Genomic DNA, 23,577 nt, shown 5'->3' on the forward strand with positions numbered 1-23,577 from the left:
TCAACACATTTCCATTTTAATTGTTACTTTTGTCTGATTGAAGTCCAGATGGGTTTATTGAGTTATTATTCAATTAAAAGTGACCTTTAGTGAGGTGCATACTGCTGAGAAGTGGTGATGGTGAATGTGTGCGAGTCTGTGAAGTGGCAGCAAAGATTGTGATTAGAATATGCCAGAGGATGAGACGCATCACTGACCGTGGCTTTCATCCAATCCGCATCATTTGACGCTGGCGCAGCGTTTGACTCGCAGCATGTTGACTCAAACACCACCGAACTGTGTCCAAAAGTGACTCAGAACTGCGCTTTGGTGTTTTTGACACTGCACCTGCTCCGGATAATCTCGTTACGATGACATTCATAAACACCTCCTTAGATTTATTCTCGCAGTTTTATCTCTTTCAGAATTTCTCTACGTTTTTTAATTTCTCTTTGGACGCGATGTACGAGAGAGGATCGAATTACGAGTCTGAATCCCACAGACCGACTATCAGAGCGCTGCTCGTCGTCTCATATTCCGTTATTATCTTCATCTCGCTTTTCGGAAACGTGGTGGTTTGTCACGTTGTTATTAAGAATAAAAGAATGCACTCAGTGACAAGTTTGTTCATCATGAATTTAGCCATTGCTGACATCCTTATAACTCTCCTCAACACTCCTTTTACACTGGTAAGTTTACACGAGTTTCACTTATTCACTTAATAAGAAAACAATGGGCTATATTGATGTTTTATTTTTATTTGTATTAAAATACAATTATTAGGCTACTCGTTCATTTTTATGCAGTTCAAAATCTAGACAATTTTGTTACAGGTCAATCGCTCATAGTAGCCTACTAATCTAATCTTGGATTTAGCTAGTCTATTCAAAATGCATTAAACAATACAATTCACTCAAAAAGAAAACGGTAACACTTTACAATACGGGTGCACTAATAAGCATTAATTCATGCTTAACTAATGCACAGATAATACTGAATTAATGTGTAACTAATGATTATCTAAGCTATTCATTAATGATTACCACATTAGGAACTAATTAAGAGTCTGTAAGGTTAATGTATTAGTTCATACATGCATTGTTATGTTAATTAAATATGTAATTGTGGATTAATTCCCTATTAACTCTTTTTTTTTTTACTAATAGTGTTCATTAATATGTTAATTCCAGAATGAGCCAAAGCCTTGTATTTCAACTTCCAGATAATACAGGTACACTAATATGCATTAATACATGATTAATTACGTTATTGTTAGTGCAAATTCATGTGTAAATTACTACAATTACTAAATGACTAGTTAATAATAATGTGCCTCAACAAGTAAAGTCATAACATAATGATACCTTTGCAAATCATTAACTAATGATTAATTAAAGCAGACAACTGGTAGTTGAAGTGCATAGCTTTGACTAATTGTGGTAATTAACACATTAATTTACACTATTAATAAAATATGTTATTAAGGAATTAATACACAATGACACATTGAATTAATATCAATTCATGTATTACTTAATCTATTAATCATATAGACTCTTTATTAGTTGCTGATGCAGTAATAATTAATTAATGGTTTTGTTCTTCATGAGTTATACAATAACTCTTTATCTGTGCATTAGTTAAACATGAATTAATGCATATTAGTGCACCCGTATTGTAAGTGTTACCAAGAAAACAATCCTTCAATGGCAGACATGCTTGCAAATATCAGATTAAAAAAGTAATTTCAATGTTTTTGTGGGGGTTAAAGTTAATGTGTAACTGTCCTTAGATTGGAAAATATAAAGGCTGAAATTCTTGAAATCTTAGTAGCATATAGCCTAAGTAGTTCATTTATTACATTTCTTAATATTTTTCTGCCAAATCTATGTGTGGGCTAACCAACAAAAGAAAACAAAAATGTGACAAGAAAACAATTGAACATTTCACCTTTTTGACTATGAGTTTATTTTGACTTGAGTATTTTCATTTGATATTAAGTAGGCTACTTTCAAAATAAATAAATAAATCATTTTTGAAAATGTTTGTTGTACACTCGTGAATAGCTAATTATTAAGTATTTAACACTTTTTTCCTACAGCACTTGACATTTTTAGACACATTAAGTCATAATATTTGTAAAAGCAAACAAACAATAATGTTCTTAAAATCATATATCCAACTAGAATAAGAATGTTTAAGAACTTGACACATGGGTTAAAAACAGGATTTCTAAAAGATTTCTCACAAATATCCTCTTGGACATCCTTATTTGTCACTGAGCCGATTAATAGGCCTATATGAAGCAGTTTAATAATGTACTGGTGTTTGGTGGTGGTGTCTCCAAACAAAACAGAGCATTTGCAAAAGAGTAGGATTATGCTGCATAATGCAAAGTAGAGTTTTGGTGTGTTGTCTCTATAGCATGGTAAATTATTTGGTAAAGACTATATAGAGAATGTGCATGATTCATCTCTCTGTGAGTGGGTGGGGGTGAACATACTGGATGCATGCTTTATAATTCTTACATGCATCTGGATCCAAGGCCACTTTACTTGTTCTCTCAGGTTCGGTTTGTTTACAGTACATGGGTGTTCGGGAAGGTGATGTGCCATGTGAGCCGCTTTGCACAGTATTGTTCTGTCCATGTCTCTGTTCTTACACTGGTTGCCATCGCCATTGATAGACACCAGGTAAGTGTTCTCACAAACAGCCTTTTGTAAAATATTATCAATGAAACCTTTAGAGTGAATAGCTTTTTTACACCTCTTATCAAAACTCAGTGAATCGGTGCATACCAATGTGCACTGTGCAGTCATGATTGGGGATTGTTGCTGTCCATCAGGTGGTGATGCATCCAATGAAACAGCGGATGTCTCGGCTTCAGGGCGTATCCTGGATCGGTGCCATCTGGCTGATGGGGTCCTGCTTCTCTTTACCTCATGCCATCTACCAGAAACTGCTGCGCTTTGAATTCATGTATGAATTTTCTCTTATTGTTTCTTATTTATTGTGAAAATCAAGTAAAAATGACTTTGTGACAATTTAATTAGATGAAAACAATGATAATGTTATAGTCATGTTGAAAAACTTTTTACAGTGCAGGGGCACAAGAAATCACTGTTAAATTAAAAAATATAAATATAAAAAAGCTGCATTCAAGGTGGGAAACCTTCAAATCATTGGAAGTGTTTGCAGTCTGCCTGAATAGAGAGATAAGTGCTTCAGAGAGATACATTTATTGCCCAGTGAAGCCTCTCATTGTATTTAATCTGTCATCCTTGATTGTACTGTATGAGTTCTAGTTATGAGCTTGAACAATGCAATTTAGTTTATCATGGTTTATTAATTATTTTACATGAAATTACTTAAAACAATGAAAAATAATACGCTTTTCCTCATTAACAACAGTGTGACGTTAAATGGTTAGTTCACCCAAAAATGAAAATTCTGACATCATTTACTCACTCTCATGTCATTTCAAACCCATAAGACTTTGGTTAAACTACGAGACACCAATTATATTTAACGAAACCTGAGAGGTTTCTGTCCCTCCATTGAATGTCCAGGTAACCAACACGTAAAAGATCTGAAAGGTCACAAAGGCTTCGTAAAACTAATCCATATAAATCAAGCTGTTTAATCCAGGTCTTGGACATAGCGCACATCAAATTTGACAAACACAGAAGCTTGTGCATGTGTCATATGCTAGAACAAACCTCATTGGTTCTTGTGCATCACACATGTATGTTTGAGCTTCCATGTTTACCAGTGTGCCTTGTTTATTTATGTTGATGAATGTTTAGATGTAAATAAAAGCCTAAATTAAATCTGTTAATCATATAAAGTGATCATGGCCCGGTTCCCCGATAACGCTCACTCTTAGCGCGCTAAGAAGACTCGAGAGATATATCTTACCAAAGTTGTTTAAGTTCCTAAGTGTGTTCCCCGAAGTGTCCCTTAGGAAGCTTCTTGCCTCTTACGTTCGACGTTACAAAGGCGCTGTCCCAAGTGAAGGTGCTGAATTAGCTGGCATCGATTGCTCAGGAATCGATTTTCCACTTCGCGCGAAGGTGTATTACGGCGTTAAGAAAGACAACACGTTATATGCAAATGAAACATTCCTCAAATTATTCCAGTAATATTTATTTTAACATAGTTTAAGTTATCAGTAAAATATATTAATTAAATTATCAAATTGTGATATGTCAAAATGTTTGAGATGACCGATCAAAGCAGGATTTCTGTTCACAGAAGCGCGAGCCGCGCGCGAATCCCAACGCGACGCTTCACGAGATAAGATGCAAGTGGCAAAACTAAACAGCTGTTTTACGATAGAAGTTTTAAACGACCGACATAAATAATCAGTTTGCAAAGACTGTATCAATCAAAGCTCAGCTTCGGGAAGGGGATATTTACAGGTAAAGATAAAGAGACCGAGAGAAGAAGAACGAGAGAAGGAGATGGAGATGAGAGAGGAGAGCAGGTAAAGCAATACTGTGCCCAGAATGAGAATAACTTTATTGCAATGGATTCCCATTTAACACAGATAGCCTAAGTTCTTTGACAATGACAGTGGAAAAATAATATGCCCCCGGGCAAGATCACTTTTGGGACCTCTGTATTTATAAAACCCTGTGTACGGCTTTTGCACTGAATAGAAAATTATATTTTTGAAAAAATGCAATGAATTACAAGGCTGTACAGAAGAGTGCACAATTGCAGACTTATATACTGAGGTTTTAATTACATTGTTTTAATATAGACAGTCGGGAACTAAAGTGGGCCGGTCTAAGGCATGAAACTCCAGGGCTGAAAATGAGTCCCACTCCGGCCCTGAAACCTCTCACTCAAAATGCAAACCTACACACCAAATCTACAAAACCATAAGCTATTTCTCAGCCTTTGACTCAGTTTTCAATTGCATAAAACACTTTTTCAAAACACTACATACAATTCTCTACCTAAAACACAAAAATCTAGCAGGAATTTACTTGCTTTCCTTTTCCAAACACAACCAATCGAAATGCTACACTTATTCACCAGGTCACACACACACTCCTCATATGTGCAAACACTAATTGCTTTACTGATCACTAACCAATCACTGCTTTACTGTAGTATAAGCCTATAGGTCAAAGGTCAGATTACCTGTTTGAACAATGGATGCCAACACAGAGACCCCCCACACTCAATTGTGTTCTTTACTGTATTCTAAAGAATATACTTTTGGTTTACATATGTTTATGGTTTTGTTGTATGCTACTGTATACAACAGTAATGTTTGGCCTAATAAATATTTACTGTTTCTACATTGCATTGGTGATTACAGTGTACTTGTTACCCCTCTCAGAAGATTACTTTCACTGTAGAACATTGTATTGAAATGTAGATATAAGTGTAAGAATGACCAAAGAGCTTTAGATTTAGAAAAACAATATTTACAAGGTATATCCAAAAATGCACTATTATGAAATAAATGTTTGCCATTTGATGCAAATGTTTTATTCTTACATGTGTTTATGACATTTTTGAAGGAGATGTGAGGCATTTTGCATTTTGTGTGTGAAGTTTTGGGAATTGTGTGTAGAGTTTTGAAAAAATGTGACATATAGTTGGTCAGTTACTAGACACCACCATGCTTACCCATTTATAGATCTTAGCCATTTAGAGCCAAATTGTTTGCCAGATTTTAATTAGCCTATCAAAAGTGATTGCCAATTTAAACTCTTTAATGACATTACGAAATAGCTTCGGCTAATTACCACCATATTAGTTCTGATACCAAATAAAGTCAACTTCATAAATAGGCCTGTATCCATTGCGAACCTATTTTATTATTAGTCTTAAAATGTCCATAAAATATAAAATCATTGTTGAGACACAACATTGTCAACATACCATAGTTTGACTTGTACTGTGCTGCGCTGATTTCTAAAGACTGCTGCACAGTGGCGGCGACTAGTGTCTTGAGCTCAAACAACGCTAAGAGAGAGCTTACGAATGGTCCAGACCAACCTTATGAAAGTGTGACTTACAGAAGATATACTTAGCGTACGAACGTGTCGGGAATCGTGCCATAAGGTTAAGAGAGAGGTTAAGAAATAGGTTAAGAACTACTTAGCGATAAGAACGTTTTGGGGAACCGGGCCCATATCTCTTCACAAGACTTGGGACAAAAACCTCTCAGGGTTTTAAGTCAAGTCAAGTCACCTTTATTTAAATAGCGCTTTATACAATACAGATTTTTTCAGTGCAGTCAAGTCAATAATATTGGTGAATATTAAGTGTCCCCAACTAAGCAAGCCAAAGACTACAGTTGCAAGGAACTGAAACTTCATCAGGTGACAGGATGGAGAGAAAAAAAAACCTTTGGATAAACCAGGCTTTTTAGAAGATTAACCAAAATCTTATGGGTTTGGCAGAAAACGTCTCGGTTACGTATGTAACCCTCGTTCCCTGAGGAGGGAACGGAGACGTTATGTCAATGACTGACGAAATGGGGGATTCGCTTAGAAGCCTATCACCTTCGACTTCTACAATACGAGCCAATAGCAAAACAATTCCATGGGTCTGCGGAATTTGCATAGTGCAACTCTGCCCCACCGCGTGGGTATAAAAAGAGCTGCGCGGCAATCTCGCATTATGTTATGCTGAGGAGCCGAGACTGAACTACTGGCTGTTCCAGCGGTACAGTGGTTGTGGCAGGGGGATGTAACATTACATACGTAACCGAGACGTTCCCTTTCGTTCAGTCACTCAGAGTTATGTCAGTGACTGACGAAATGGAAGGTCTCAATTCAATCACGCCACAGCGGCTGTCTTCCAGTGCCATCCGCAAGTCTGAGCTCCCTGTCGTGAGACTAACACGAACGAAGGGCTAGGCTTAACGCAAGAATACAGAGGTACACTAGGTAGCATATCCCAGGTAGAATATGTAACACAGCGCCTACCCGCAGGGATGACTTAAAATACACATATGACCTGAGTACGGGATGCATAAGGAAAACTCAGAGGTATCCAGCCCGCAGGGTTGAAAGTTTCAACCTCGAGATGGCAAGAGGTCTTGCCGAGGGAAAGACACGTGCTTGTTGGAGACTTACCGTAGAAATACTCATGTGGGGGTTGCACATGGAAGCACCTAGCCAATCACGAGGGCTGACCAACCGGGCATGCATTCTGGTGACCGTATCGACAGTGAAGGAGGAACTCAGGGTCTAAGGAGAACTCATCTGAGTGAAATAGCGCACAAATCCAGTCCGTGGAGTGGAATGGCGCAGCAAGCGATGACACCGAGCAGGTCCTACTTACTGTAAAGTATTTGGGCCATTGGGGAATATGTATTCAATATTTAGTAATTACAAATTAATAACTATTGATACGGGGTTGACCCAGATAACAATACATGTTAAAAATCACCCGGCAAAGGGGGTTACGTTGCCAATCTGTTATGAACGACTGAATACAATGGATGTATAATCAATTATTCATACAGATCGGCAAGATAGATCAATTTTATTTATCAATAATCAAATCATAACGAATTATAATTCAATATTCATATACAAATTGTCTAGAATATATAGATTCTCAGGATACTCCTCAATGGAATTAATTAGTATCGAATAATCTGTTTGTCCAGCAAACTGGTCATGGATCTTCATCAATTTCCACAGAGAAATTACCTTTAAGAGACTCGCAGGAAGAGACGATCTTTACGGCCGTAAAAGATAGCTCTCCTGTTTTGTCACAATACTATTTAAAGTATTATACCATTTCAAAGCTTGTAGCTGATCGAAACATTTAAGTGATTTGAAGTATGAGCACAGGCAGAATCAATCAATGAATATATGTATTTAATAAAGGTGATTACGTATACGGTTAATAAACGTTACAAGGAATAAATGTATTTACAAACACAATAAAACATCTAAGAAGGAGAATGCATATAGGAAGAGAGAGAGAGAGAGAGATGATCAAGAAAAATCATGTGAGATAGACAGAGAGGGAGAGAGAGAGAGAGAAGATCTGGAGAGATCTGGCAAACTTCATCACAGACACAGAACCGTCAAGAGAGACAACTACAGTCAAATCGTACCCTAATTAGGGCAGGCAATCTTAGCAGTATTTAGATCTCGGTAGGAAAACGAATACTTGCTGATCATGTTCTCTCGTGTACGTGTGTGTGTGTTCCGAACCCGGTCAGAGGTCCTTTCCGGCGCGCCCGTGTGGCGGGATGTTCAAATCGTCCGTTGAAGGTGTTGCCAAAGAAATGATTCAAACTAAGTTCATTTCACTCGCCGGTGAGAATGAACAAAGGAGAATACAAAAAGGAAAATAAAACTGAACTAGACAAACAAAGGAAAGATGGGTCATCGCATGAACACGAGGTCCCGATGGACCAAGGAGTCACATGATGAAGGAAGGGAGAGTCCAGAGTATGAGCGAGCGAGAGAGTCAAGCGCGCGTCACATGTTGGAGGAAGAGCAGTCCAGGGTACCAGCCAGAGAGGGAAGACAGGGACAGGAAGAGCGAGTCCAGTTCTCTTTAAAGGAACTGGAGTCCACACCTCTGAGGTGCGAACTGGCCAATGACATTCAACGAAACTCTTGGCGGCAAAATTCTCTTTGTCTTGTCAAAGCTAAATTATGGCCGCATTCACAGGTTTTACGATCAGTCAGAATTTGTTCAGAATCATTCCAAAGATGGTAAAACATAGTAAAATACATTTTATGGCTTGTTCAATTACATAAATGACCTTGTCAGATCACAAGGATTCTGAACATAGGAAGAAAGACATTTAAGGAGAGTTATATTGCAAAGTTACATTAAAAGCATAATTAACTGCCCTTGTAGTTTGTTTTAAACTAACACACACTCATAGATCCCTTCATAGGACCTGGGCAATCGACAAACATAACAACATATCAAATATACCTCAGTAAATGTCTTTAAATGAGGAGAGTAGTAAATGTTCATATATGTGTGTGTGTTTGTATCTGCGTGCATTGAGCACCCAACGGGGGGGGGGTTCTCTGGAATTCCTTTGAAGCTTGGACTACGTGAGTGGGAGAATGTAGGGTTAGTCTCTGGCGAGTGTCGCAGGGTCGTAAAAGTGTTAGGAGCAGACTTGTTGGCACCAAAGTCCAGTAATTTTCATTAATCCTAAAAACTTTGGGTTTTAGGAAGAATGTGCTTTATTTGCGTTCAGGACAGAGTCAATGATTTACCCCAGATACCTTACAGTCCCCCTTTTCGTCCGATGACGTCCCTTTGTGGACATCATCGGACGACACATCACAATAGGCGGATGGCAGGTGAATCATGACTCATGCAGCAGGTGGTTATTAGGGCTGAGGATTCAGCTCTATGAGGTTCGAAGCTGCCTCTGGCCTGGTCTCTGACTTGGCACCCCCTTTTTGCGGGTTTCGCCCGAAACCTTTCGTGAGCTTGGCTGAAGATGTTTGCATCTCGTTCAGTCTCCTGTATAGGATGAAGGCCAAGCCCAGTGTCAGGGTGTGTCTGACTACCATAGAGGTACACAGTGCAGTGTCGGCTGCGGTCCAGGCTTGGACAACAGGTGAGGTAGTCAGAATGGGTAGTCGAGACAAAGCTTGGAGGGCTGTGTCGATAGGAGCAATGTCAATTAGCTGGGATGGCCCCTTTCAGTACTCGACTCCACATGCTCTGGTTGAGCAAGGTGACACGGGTGACAGTGTCGTGCTGATCGTAAGTGAGTGTAGCTGTGCGCACAGGAGTGTTAATGAGCCACCTATCACCTGCAATCTCTGCTTGCGTCTTGGTGACTTGAGTGCGAGGCGTGGCTTTGGCAGGACAGCGGGTGTCGCTGATCATGGGTTGCAACCCGCAGATTCCGTCAGTGTTGTCTCTGAGGAAGGGTTTGCTAGGACAGGGATAATGAATGTCTTTAGTCAAGGTGCACATGTGCCGGTTCGGGGCCAGGTGCATTTGTAGAGGGTCAGTTGGTGTGGTGATGGCGGAAGCCAGCACGGTGTTTACAAGGCTTAAGGGTATCGGGTGCGGTGGATTTCTACCCATGGCTAGGCTGGCAATGGGGGAGGTCACCTCCCGTAGCATGTCTGTCATCAGAGCTTTCTGGAAAACAGTAACCAGCTGTTTCATCGAGTTCACTGTCTGGTTCAGCAGAACGCTGTGGGTGTTGAGAATTACCACGGTTCCCTTAAATGTCTTGTCAGTGATCTGCAGGGAGGCACTCTGTGTTGTGAGTTGCTCTTTTAGCAGTGGGATCTCAGTTTGAATTTCAGTCACATGCCGTCTCACGGTGGCTAGGTTCACTGCGTTGACACTGGACATGTCAACGTTGAACAGAGTTCCGACAGCAGCGGCGGCTCCGAGCAAAGCTACCAGGAACCGTTTGGAACGGCGGTTGTGTCCACCTAAGTCCGCTTGTGTGACAGTCATTTTATCACGTTGGTTGAGCATGTGTTCGAGGGAGTCCTCTGTCCATCGGGCATGGGTCCAGATGTATTGGGCTACTGTGCTGGGGTGAGGTGCTCTGTAGACGTTGCGTGGGTCGCGTCGAACACACACTTTCTGGGTGTGGGTCCTGTGCTTGGTGATAAGGATTCCCGGTTGTTCTCTCCGGACGATGCCTGCTGCCGGACCTGGTGAGATGTCCGATTGCGGCTCTCCTCTGGTTGGCTGGAGGCACCGGATGAAGAACCACAACAGCATCCTGCAAAAGACAAAGGGGAGAGGGAGAGAGAAAGGGAGGAAAGATCTCACCGAGTGTCGTCCTTGCTTGGCTAGGACAGTCTTTTCGCTTCGAGGACGCCGGTATGCCACTTGCTTCGGTGTTCTGGTGCTGCGGTTGGCAGCACATGGTGCATCGTGGGCATACACTGGCATGACCCCCCTTTTGCACTGTGGCATCACAAGCTGTGGCGCAGTGATGTCACCAGGTGCAGAACACGTAAAGTTGTCCCGTGCACGCAGCATGTGCTTGGTGAACTGCACTGGTCTGGGGCACCGGTTGTCTGTTTGTTCAGACGCCTTGCGTGGGTGGTTGGAGGGGTATGAGAGGTGGTTTCTCATAGTGGGCATTGAATTGTCATTGGTGAGCTGGAAGGTGCAGGGTAGCGAATTCAAACCTTCATGTGGTGCTGAGGCTGTGTCTTCATGGCTGGCTGCGGGAGTTCCCGTGACCTTGGTGACCTTGAAATCTGGCTCTGCGGGAGTTCTCGTGACCTCTGTGACCTGACAGTCTGGCACAGGTGACCTGTCTGATGGGAGGGGGAGAGGTTCCTGAACTTGAGCCCAAACTTTCAGCTGTTTGAAGTCCAGTAAAGGCTCAAAGCGATCTAGCAGGTCTTTGCCAATTAGAAGTGGGTAAGTGTCCATTGGTGAGATGTACACCGGGTGGATTAACCACATAGGACCAATTGTCAGGTGAATGAGAGCTACCTGTTCGAGCCGAATGTCGCTCTGGCTGTATGACTGCACAGTCAGCTCACACGTTTGAGATGTGAGAGTTCGATCTTGTCTCTTAGCTTTGAATCTGAGTCTTTCAAAAAGTTCAGCTGAAATCAAAGTGAGGTCTGAGCCCGTGTCGACCAGGGCTTCAAGCCTCACCTCCTTTTCCAGCGTGACAGCAAGGAACAGTTTCCGGGCCACCCCCTTTTCGAATAAGGTCCCCAGAAGTTTTGGCATTGGGGCTGTTGTGGTGATCAATGGGTGGTTAGGGCTGGTCTCGGGTGGTTCGCTGCGGAGGCAGTTAACCAAAACAGCCTTTCCTGGTCCTTTGTGGTGTTGGACCCAGTTGTGGGAAACTGTGCTGTCATGCTCAGGAAGTGCAGCTGTCAGCTGAGGTGGCTGGATGATGCTGTCACTTTGTGATGTGACAGCTGGCTCTGTGGCCTGTGGCCGACGAGCAGTGTTCAGGGTGCTTGGTCTTACGCTTAGACACAAGACGTCGGGCTCATCCTTCCTGTGTCCCTTGTGAAGTTTCCTGTGAAGAAGCTCTTTCAGCACCTTCAGGATCTCCGCCGTCTCTGACGGGGCCATACGATTTCTATCTGATGTGGGCTCAGACCTGGGCTCGTCGGTGGCATGTCGAGAGGGGCTCCATGGCCTGTTTTCTGGGCTTGGGGTTCTTGGTGATGGGGGTCGGCTATTTCTGGGTCGCCGGCTGGTTTCCCAGAATCTTTCAGAGCGCTCGCTCTGGTGTCTAGGACGCGCACCATCACAGTTGTGCTGCCCTCTGTTGGCCTGGAACGGTTCTGACTCTCTGTGAAAAGGGCTGTGGTGTCGTGGGGCGCCCTCTAGAGGCAGCTCTGAGTAGTGTTCAGAGACAGAGTAGATTGTGTGGTCTTTCAAAGTCTTTTCGGACACAATATTTTGCTTAATGTGAGCTTTGTGGGCCAAGTCTCGTAGCTGTTGGGTAGACATGCTACGGGGACAGGCCAGGATGCCTAAGTGATGACTCACTGTGGGATGCAGATTTCGAAGGAACAAAGTTCTGAAATTGACATCCTCTTCCATATAGGGCTGGTTCCGTGCTCCGAAGTAGGCTTGTCGGAGTCGGCTGTAGTAGGTCTGTGGGGTTTCAAGTCGGGCCTGCTGTAGGTCCAAGGCGGTGAACAACCCTTGGTCTGATTCTGGATCAGAGAATTCACGGATCAAAGCTTGTTGCAGCTGCTGGTAGTCCGTTTTGATAGTCTCTGTTTGACGGTCAAGGAAGCTGCGCACATCACGACTGGACGTAATTCTTAGCAGGTACAATCTGTCCCAAGCGGTCGCGTTGGTGACAGTTTGTAAGTGAAAGTCAATGTCTTGCAGGTAGGCATGCACGTCGTGGCCTCCTGCAGGGTTCGGAGTGAACGTAGGGATGTGTCTGGCCAGCTTGTCAAGTTCTTTGGGGGCCGTGCCGTGGTTAGGGGCAGGGGTTCTCTTGAAGGCCCCCCTCCTTGCTGCTGGCGGGGGTTCTTGTGCGCTGGCTGGTGGTGTCTTGAACGGTGGACTTTCGCCCCCCTTTTCAGCTCTTAGCTCTTGGCTGAAAGATGCGGAACGGCTGGTCAGGGGAAACTTTGTGGTGTGTGTTTCCCCTTCCCGGTCACTCTGCTGTCTATACGAGTGTTTCAGCTCTGTGCGGACAATGTCAAGTTCGTATTCGAGATTGTGTCTCTGCTGAACAAGCTGGTGGATTTTAGCTTGGGCCGCTTGCAAGTGTTTTTTGCAGGCCTTGGCTTTAGTGTCTCTTTCTTTTAGTTCAGTCTCTGCTCTTGCAAGGAGAGCTTCACCATGTCGGAGTTTCTTGTCGAGTTCCTTTCTGGTTTCTTTCTCCGACTGCTATTTTTGGTCTGTGTCCAGACGAAGATCAGACAGGGCTTTTTGGAGTTTTTCCACTTTTTCTTGTAGCTCTGGGTCTGTTGCATCCTTTTTCCCGCGCTGGTCGTGGGTCTCAAGGAGTAGCTGGTCCAGACGAGACTGAGCGTGGGTTTGGTTCCTCCGGGCCTCCTCCACTTGAAGCTTTAGCGTTGCGGCTTCCTGCTCCAGGTTGATGTCGTGTCTTTCGCTGAGCCGTGCCTGGTTGACAAGTGTGTGAGCGAGATGTCCAACGATTTTGGCCCAGTCTTTGTATCGGTAGCTCTGGGTTGGATCGTGTTCCATCAGTTTGTCCAAGTCGACGTCCAGCTGCTCTTGGCTCGGGGGCTCTGAGTCACCAGCGTCCTCAGGCAGGAAGGTAGCCGTCATGGCTGTCAGCCATGTGTCAAGGTTGTCCCAGTGGGCTGCGGGACTGGAGGCACGGGACATACTGGCTCACTGTGGGCGAGAGAAACACAGCACACACACAAAGAGACCAAGGCAAGTTCGTTCTACAGTTAACGAATTATGCTAATACGGGCTATGCCGTCTATGAGAATTTTGGCTAACTGATGCAGACAGTTAGATTGGGACAATTTGCGTAGGTCAGCGCAGGGCCTAAATAAAGATTTTGACAGGGCGGCAGCCTAGGGGGTCACGTGGTGACGCTAGCTGCTCAGTGGTCGATCTGTTATTTAGCTTTTCTGGGTGTCTCTCATAGGCTCTGTCTCTAGGTGAACTGAAAGAAACAAATCACAACAGAACGGAAAAATAGCGAGATAGAAAAGATTGCAGTAAAATGAAACAAAACAAATTAATAGGTCTGTAAAGAAATGGGAGATATACTAACACAGAGAGTGTTACAGGGGATAAGGAGGCCTGAGCCTGCTATCCAGATGGGTTTTACCTTATTTAGTTTGCCTGGGTGACTTGCGGTCACTCTGGTTGGAGCCAGCGTCGTGGTTAATCCTTCCGTCGTCCCCACACTCAACCGCCGTGTCCCCGGGCCTCTCTGTTCATCTGTACCAAGGTGCGTTCCTCTCAAACAATCTGCGACTTTGGAGTGCCAGATTGCGGATGACACAGTTTATGTGTCGCACCAAATGGAAAGAGACAGAAAAGTCCGAGACTCACTCACGGTCCGCGTCGGTAATGCCGGTCAGACAAACCAGCTTGCCGGAAACCAACCAGAGATGCCTGTCGAATCACCACAGCGCCCTAGGGAATTCTACGTACAAATACAGAACAGGATTTAGCAAGTGAAACTTAAAGTGAATTAAGGCTTTCTTGTTTAACCAAATTGAGTAATTATGTGTGTAGAAATAAAGGCAAAGGCTTTACCGAATAATGGTAAACGAAAGGGAATTATGACAATGATGTTAATTTATCAGAATAACCCAACCCCAAAAGAAGAAGTATTAATAAGTAACGCAGGATGACACAGGAGGAGGTAAGCTGTAGTGGCGTGTTTGTGCCACAAAGGGGGCGCAGTGCTTCCTCTCGGTGGTCACCCTGGTTGAAAAAGACAAACTTAATTTAAATTGCAATTCAAACTGGTTTAAACTCAATTTAAATAAGCATGTAAGAAGAATTAAAAGGAAAATCAGAAAAATATCCGATAATCACCAATGATAGCAGTGAAGTATCATTAATCTCCATGGAGCTTAATTTAAATTTAAATTCAAAGTTGTTCGAACCAAATTCAAATAAGCGTGTAAAGAAAGTTCAAGATCAGAATTATATCTGATAGTAAATCAGAGGGCTGAATAGACAAACTTAATTTAAATTAAAATTTAAACTTGTTAAACTCAATTTAAATAAGCGTGTACCGAAAGTTAAAGATCAGGATTATCTCTGATAATAATCAAGATTACTGCAAGGTATCATTAATAATTATGAAATAATCCAAAGAGAGAAGTAGCAATGAGTGATTCAAAACAGAATTGAAAAGAGAGAGTGAAGAGACTTGACAGCTGCGAACCGACCTAGCAGGAGACGGCCATTAGATGGCTTAATTCCCTCTAAGTGGGTCAAACAGTGGCTGAGTCTGAGCTGAGACTTCACTCTAAATTTTAATCCAAATCCTGTTTGAATCAAACTCAAGCCAAGTACAAACAGTCAGAGGCAGGAGAACTATCTAACGTTCAACAATATTAACACAAGCAAAGCTTTCCAATGCGAATATATATTGAAAGTTAGACTGCAAAGTTCATAATCACAGGGAAAATGAAAAAGAACGAGAGAATTTTTAGAACAGAGTGACCTGTTTGCGAATGCCCACACGATGGGGCAATTTTCGTTCATGCGGGGTGAAGTCAGGGCGTGGTAGTAATTTGAGACTGTCACACACTTAAAGGTTGCCCTCTTGTGTTTGTCAGCGGAATAACAACCAGCCTGCTTCAAATGTGATTCAAATCTAAGGGCACGCCCCGTTACTGCATAGATCACAAACATAAAATTTTAAATCTCGGCGGATTTTTGGTGCTATATTTCACAAAAGTGTGTGGCAGGATTTCTTCGCTGCACTACACGTAAATTGTGGACAACAGGAATTAGGCATCTGTTTTTCGTATCCAAATAACATTTATCAAATAGCATTTATGATGAAAAATGTTTTCAGTGTTGGATTTTTTCGGTGCTATGTTTTACAAGCACATCTAGCAGGATTCGTCGCTGCGTTGTGCGAGAGAAAACAGGAATTATTCATCTGTTTTTCGACTCCCATAACATATATCAAATAGCACCTATGATTAAATATGCTTTAGGTTTTTACAATTGAGTAGCTACGTCAATGTTTAACCAGGAGTTTATCGTTAATCTAACGATTATAAGGCCTTTTTAAGAATAGTGAAAGAGCATCGTTTCACTAAATCTTGTCTTCACCCTGTTAGAAGAATCTCGTTCGGGCAGGGGAGTTTTTAATATTAAAATGTAGCGCGTCTTTACAGAGGCAATTTTAATATTATTAATATAACTGCAGTTTAATTTAGCAATTAACAGTGACTAAAATGTTAAGACATATTTAGCAGCTGTTAATGTGCTTACCTGAATTCGGCTTTGTGCCTTTACTCAGTTTAGTCAGTGAGTTCGCGCTGCGCGCTTTGGCTCACGATTCGAAACGCGCGTACAATACTAAATAACAATATACACATAGATTGAAACTGAATTGCTCATAAACAAATTTAAAATGTGCTAAGCATTTTCTCCACCAAACTGTAAAGTATTTGGGCCATTGGGGAATATGTATTCAATATTTAGTAATTACAAATTAATAACTATTGATACGGGGTTGACCCAGATAACAATACATGTTAAAAATCACCCGGCAAAGGGGGTTACGTTGCCAATCTGTTATGAACGACTGAATACAATGGATGTATAATCAATTATTCATACAGATCGGCAAGATAGATCAATTTTATTTATCAATAATCAAATCATAACGAATTATAATTCAATATTCATATACAAATTGTCTAGAATATATAGATTCTCAGGATACTCCTCAATGGAATTAATTAGTATCGAATAATCTGTTTGTCCAGCAAACTGGTCATGGATCTTCATCAATTTCCACAGAGAAATTACCTTTAAGAGACTCGCAGGAAGAGACGATCTTTACGGCCGTAAAAGATAGCTCTCCTGTTTTGTCACAATACTATTTAAAGTATTATAGCATTTCAAAGCTTGTAGCTGATCGAAACATTTAAGTGATTTGAAGTATGAGCACAGGCAGAATCAATCAATGAATATATGTATTTAATAAAGGTGATTACGTATACGGTTAATAAACGTTACAAGGAATAAATGTATTTACAAACACAATAAAACATCTAAGAAGGAGAATGCATATAGGAAGAGAGAGAGAGAGAGAGAGATGATCGAGAAAAATCATGTGAGATAGACAGAGAGGGAGAGAGAGAGAGAGAAGATCTGGAGAGATCTGGCAAACTTCATCACAGACACAGAACCGTCAAGAGAGACAACTAGAGTCAAATCGTACCCTAATTAGGGCAGGCAATCTTAGCAGTATTTAGATCTCGGTAGGAAAACGAATACTTGCTGATCATGTTCTCTCGTGTACGTGTGTGTGTGTTCCGAACCCGGTCAGAGGTCCTTTCCGGCGCGCCCGTGTGGCGGGATGTTCAAATCGTCCGTTGAAGGTGTTGCCAAAGAAATGATTCAAACTAAGTTCATTTCACTCGCCGGTGAGAATGAACAAAGGAGAATACAAAAAGGAAAATAAAACTGAACTAGACAAACAAAGGAAAGATGGGTCATCGCATGAACACGAGGTCCCGATGGACCAAGGAGTCACATGATGAAGGAAGGGAGAGTCCAGAGTATGAGCGAGCGAGAGAGTCAAGCGCGCGTCACATGTTGGAGGAAGAGCAGTCCAGGGTACCAGCCAGAGAGGGAAGACAGGGACAGGAAGAGCGAGTCCAGTTCTCTTTAAAGGAACTGGAGTCCACACCTCTGAGGTGCGAACTGGCCAATGACATTCAACGAAACTCTTGGCGGCAAAATTCTCTTTGTCTTGTCAAAGCTAAATTATGGCCGCATTCACAGGTTTTACGATCAGTCAGAATATGTTCAGAATCATTCCAAAGATGGTAAAACATAGTAAAATACATTTTATGGCTTGTTCAATTACATAAATGACCTTGTCAGATCACAAGGATTCTGAACATAGGAAGAAAGACATTTAAGGAGAGTTATATTGCAAAGTTACATTAAAAGCATAATTAACTGCCCTTGTAGTTTGTTTTAAACTAACACACACTCATAGATCCCTTCATAGGACCTGGGCAATCGACAAACATAACAACATATCAAATATACCTCAGTAAATGTCTTTAAATGAGGAGAGTAGTAAAAGTTCATATATGTGTGTGTGTTTGTATCTGCGTGCATTGAGCACCCAACGGGGGGGGGGGGGGGTTCTCTGGAATTCCTTTGAAGCTTGGACTACGTGAGTGGGAGAATGTAGGGTTAGTCTCTGGCGAGTGTCGCAGGGTCGTAAAAGTGTTAGGAGCAGACTTGTTGGCACCAAAGTCCAGTAATTTTCATTAATCCTAAAAACTTTGGGTTTTAGGAAGAATGTGCTTTATTTGCGTTCAGGACAGAGTCAATGATTTACCCCAGATACCTTACATTACTGGCTAGTGGAAGCGACTACATGAGAGGACACTGGCTCTACCCGGAGATTATAGAATCTCGCGAAAGTGTTGGGTGTCGCCCAGCCTGCAGCTCTACAGATGTCTGCTAGCGAGATGCCATGCGCTGAATGTGCCTTCACCCCAAGGGGCATGGTTGACCCTGCATCTGGTAAGCCAAGACAATGGCGTCCACTATCTAGTGAGACAACCTTTGCTTGGAGAGAGCCTTTCCCTTCAGCTTCCCACCAAAACAGACAAAGAGCTGGTCTGGGGTCCTGAAACACTGCGTTCTGTCTACGTAAGCACGGAGGGCGCGTACTGGACAGAGCAGTGCCAAGGCTGGGTCTGCCTCCTCCGAGGGCAGCGCTTGCAGGTTCACTACCTGATCCCTGAAAGGAGTAGTGGGAACCTTGGGCACGTATCCAGGCCGAGGTCTCAAGATCACGTGAGAGTTAACCGGCACGAGGACCTGTGCAAGTAGGCTCACTGGGGGAAACGCATACTTGTGGAGGCCCCACGGCCAGCTGTGCGCTAATGCATCCGAGCCGAGGGTCCCCTCGGTCAGGGAATAAAACCAGCGGCAGTGGGAAGTGTCTGGGGAGGCAAACAGATCTACCTTTGCGTCGCCGAACTATTCCCAAATCAGCTGAACCGTCTGGGGATGGAGTCCCCATTCCCCGGGACGTGGCCGTAATCGTGAGAGCTCGTCGGCTGCACGATTCAGCTTTCCCGGAATGTTAATGGCTCGAAGTGACCTCAGACGCTTCTGACTCCATTAGAGGAGATGGCGGGCAAGTTGCTAAATGCGGCAGGAGTTCAGACCACCTTGTCGGTTGATGTACGCTACTGTCGCCGTATTGTCTGAACGGACTAGTACGAGTTGGTCCTTGACCAACATTCGAAAACGGTGCAGAGCCAAACGTACTGCCAGCAACTCGAGGCAATTGACATGCCAAAGGCGCTGGGGTCCTGTCCAGGAGCCCGTGGCAGCATGTCCGTTGCACATGGCACCCCAGCCCATGGCAGAGGCATCTGTTGAGACAACAACATGCCTAGACACTCGTTCACTAAGGCCCGTAGAAAGGAGAGGTTCGACCATGGGGTGAAGGTCTGACGGCAGGCCCGAGTGAGCTAGAATCAGTCGTCGAGATAGTTCAGGATGCAAACCCAGTGTTGCCGAAGTGGCACATGGGCTGCCTCGACGACTTTCGTGAAGACCTCCCTGTGGCCACCTCCACGGTGCGGCCCGGGTGAAGGCTGCTGCTAGGGCCGGACGGGAGGGGGGGAAGGGCCACAGAAGGGCGCCCTCGGCGGTGGGCGGACTGAGGCGTCTGAGCCAGCGGCTGGGTGGAGGCAGCAGCTGGCCGCCGGGGCAGAATATGTTTAATAGCCTCAGTCTGCTTCTGGGCGGCCGAGAACTGTTGGGCAAAGTCCTCGACCGCGTCCGAAGAGGCCAGCCTGGGATATGGGGGAGTTGAGGAGCCGTGTTCGCTCAGCCTCCCACATATCAGCCAGTTTAAGCCACAGGTGCCTTTCCTGGACCACGCATGTGGACATCACCTGACCCAGGGAGCGTGCGGTCACCTTCGTCGCCCGTAGAGCGAGGTCGGTGGCAGCACGCAGCTCTTCCATATGCCCTGGATCAGCCCTACCCTCGTGCATGTCTCTGAGCACCCTGGCCTGGTAGACCTGGAGGATGGCCATAGCATGCAGTGAGGAGGCAGCCTGCCCCGCAGCTCTATAAGTCTTCGCCACCAGAGTAGACGAAAACATACAGGCTTTGGAGGGGTGCTTTGGATCACCGCGCCAGGTAGAAGCGCTCTGGGGACACAACTGCATTGCCACAGAGCGCTCCACCGGGGGGACCCCAGTGTACCCTTTAGCCACCACCAGGTGGAAGAGGTCGATGAACGATCACGGGTAGTCAAAGGAGACTTCCAGGACCGCATGACCGCTTCATGCACCTCCGGGAAGAAAGGTATTGGCCGCCCCCAAAAACCAATCGTCCAGCCGCGAGTGCTCAGGACAGGGCGGAGGGTTCCACTCAATCCCGATGCTCGCGGCTGCCCAGGAAAGCATGGCAGTCAACTCTGGATCAGACTCCGACAATGCTGACATACCAGAAGGAGGCAGCACAGCCGAGTCTTCATCTCCAGAAGACTCTTGCCCACCTTGTGATGCGGCAACAGGCATGGTATCGTCCTCTGGAGCACCGAATGAAACGCGGGGCGCGTCCGTAGACTGGCCCGCGACCTCATCCGGCAACCTCACGGGTTGCAATGTGCTGGAGGAGGGTGTGGTCCGAGGAGGAATCGTCGGAGCTTTGTTCCACACCGTGACCCTCAGATCACCCTGGCCACCAGCCAAAGTATGCCCTCTCACGGAAGGGATAGATTGGGGTGTGGCAGAGAGGACTCTACCTCTTCAGAGGTCATCGAGTCTCGATCGCAACATTGCGACGGTCCTGTTCCCGCAACATGACGCATCCACGAACGCTACTTGAGCGTAATTTAAGCCCAAACACGCCAGGCAGCGATCGTGCCCATCAAAAGACAAAACCTGTCTACCGCACCCAGAAATACACGGGCGAGACATCTTTAGAAAGACGTGCTGCTCTTTTAGAGAGGAGAGAAAAAAAAAAAACTCAACAGTGTATTGAAGCGCCCAGGGAGAAACATACACACTGTTGGCAGATCACTGCACAGACCAGCAGCAGGTAATGTGATCTCGCTGGAACACGCTGTAGTCAAGTCAAGTCAAGTCATCTTCATTTATATAGCGCTTTTAACAATGGAGATTGTTTCAAAGCAGCTTTACAGAGATAAACATACAATTTACGGTAACAGAGATTGTTTTGGCTTTATAGCGATTTTTGAATAATGTTATTTCCAGCTAAAGTTGGTTTTGATTGATTCACTTCCCGCAAAATTATCATTTGTTATTACATTAGGGGCCACTAAGACGACGGCGTTCGTAACACCAACAGCACTGAAGAGTCGCTCGTCTCGTAGCTGAAGAACTCAGAAAGGCTTGCAGAAAACAAAAACATAATGCGAGATTGCCGCGCAGCTCCTTTTATACCCACGCGGTGGGGCGGAGTTGCGCTATGCAAATTCCGCAGACCCATGGCATTGTTTTGCTGACGTAACTCGGAGTGGCTGAACGAAAGGGAATGAGGGTGAGTAATTGATGATAGAATTTTCATTTTGTGAGTGAACTATTTAAAAGATTTCTCTTCTTGACTCTTTTAGCAATAACAGAGTACGGATGGTATGTCTGCCCAGCTTCCCTCATCCCTCTGATCTCTTCTGGAAATATCTGGATCTTGCCTCCTTTGTCCTCCTCTACGTGTTGCCTTTAGCTATTATTTCCTTATCATACCTCGTGGTGGCCAAGAAGGTTTGGTTCCGGAATGCCGTCGGTGATGTCACACTGGCTCAATCGGTCGCTCATCGCAGGAGGAAGAAGACGACTTTGAAAATGCTGATCGCAGTGGTGGCTGTGTTTGCAGTCTGCTGGTTTCCTCTAAACTGTTACGTTGTACTGCTGTCAAGTAAAATGATCCAGGCTAATAATGCCTTGTACTTTACTTTCCACTGGCTGGCCATGAGCTCTACCTGCTATAACCCCTTCATATACTGTTGGCTCAATCACAGTTTTCGTGCGGAACTCAGAGCCCTGCCTCTAATTGGCCGTATTGTCAAGGGCAATGCCATCCAGCAATCCTAAGGAAGCGCCCAAGATTTCACCATTTTCCATTTTCACCATTTCATATTTAGGGCCCGAGCACCGATGCTGTGAGGACTAGGGCTGACTTCTAATAGTCGAGGATTCGACGATTCGATTCGGAGAGGTCTGATTCGACGGTGAACCTCATAGTCGAATAGTAGGGAAGTGTTATGTAACCAATAGGGGTGTGACGGTTATTATATAACCGTGAGACCGACGGTTATAGTTGAACACCGTCATTAGAACTCTATAACCGGCAAAACCGTGCTAGTCAAATATTTTTTACAAACATTTTTTATCATAGAGAATGTTTAAATACTAATATCATCTTACAAGGGAAGCGGAGGCGGAGTTAGTGGTGCGTCGGAGGCTGAATGCTGGAGATGATTCGGGAGAGGTCTGTGCACCTTTACCGATCAGAGCGCGCGCTGACACGGAGTAAAGCCTTGTTTTTACTCGACGCGTCCGCACGAGCGTGAAGGTGCGCACGGCAAAAAAAATGACGCGTTGGGTGCGCAAGACCGGCAAGACCCCATTTCGCTTGGCTGTGTGCACAGCTTTTTTTTGTAACAGCGCGCGCGACGCCGCATCCGAGGATGAACGACTTCAAGCCGAATCTGCCCGAGCATGTAGGCTACTACGTCTCACCGCACCGGCTCGCAGTTTGCGCGTCTAAATTACAAAATTCATTGCAAAGTTTTTTTGTTAAGGTTTTGTTTACTGTGTGTGATTTATTTAAAACAAAGCACGTTCATTGCAACGTTTTTTTTATTTTGTTAAGGATTCATTTAATGGAAAGCACATTCACTTCTAGTTGTCTTGCTGTTCATTTTAAATAAACGTAGAGCGAGTTGTCCTATAACAGACGAACAGTTATTCAACCGAACGTCTAGCTGCTATCTAAAAAAAAAAAAAAAAAAAAAGGTTCGACTATCAGTCGACTACGGCAAAATCTAACGAATCAGATTCGACTATGAAAATCCTTAGTCGAAAACAGCCCTAGTGAGGACCCTCTTGGAATTGCTACGTTTGTTATTATTTCTCTTTTAGGATTCCATTATTTTAATAAACGCATATTTGCATATGAGAGCAGTTAACAGTCTCATATCCTAGTGATGCGGTTTATCATTTTTATCCCACCCACGGCTGTCATTTAGTCCTTTCCTCATCTCGGTAGAAATGACACTTAAACCCATCTCCTTCGAAAAAACTGTTGCATGGAAGAGATGACATAAATACAGGAGGTACAAGATGTTACATTGAAACTCTGTTCTATTTTTCAAGAAAGAAAATGTACCTAACAGCTAGAAAATCATAGGCCTAAGTCATCTACTAGAGCTACTACTAGAGGGGACTGTATACCATA

The 23,577-nt window shown here is 44.0% G+C and overlaps 1 protein-coding gene across 1 annotated transcript; it reads left to right on the forward strand.

Annotated features, from left to right (window-relative positions):
* The first annotated feature begins 175 nt into the window (after nucleotides 1-175).
* gpr83 (G protein-coupled receptor 83) lies at nucleotides 176-22,229 on the forward strand. Its single transcript, XM_056260080.1, has 4 exons — nucleotides 176-668; nucleotides 2,547-2,672; nucleotides 2,825-2,958; nucleotides 21,734-22,229. Exons 1-4 carry the CDS (start codon nucleotides 351-353, stop codon nucleotides 22,209-22,211), a joined length of 1,056 nt encoding a protein of 351 aa, XP_056116055.1. The 5' UTR covers nucleotides 176-350; the 3' UTR covers nucleotides 22,212-22,229.
* The last annotated feature ends 1,348 nt before the right edge of the window (nucleotides 22,230-23,577 follow it).

The sequence above is a fragment of the Rhinichthys klamathensis genome, unplaced genomic scaffold, assembly GCF_029890125.1.
Source record: "Rhinichthys klamathensis goyatoka isolate OS25496 unplaced genomic scaffold, OSU_Roscu_1.1 h1tg000172l_1, whole genome shotgun sequence".
In the NCBI taxonomy this organism is placed as follows: Eukaryota; Metazoa; Chordata; class Actinopteri; order Cypriniformes; family Leuciscidae; genus Rhinichthys; species Rhinichthys klamathensis.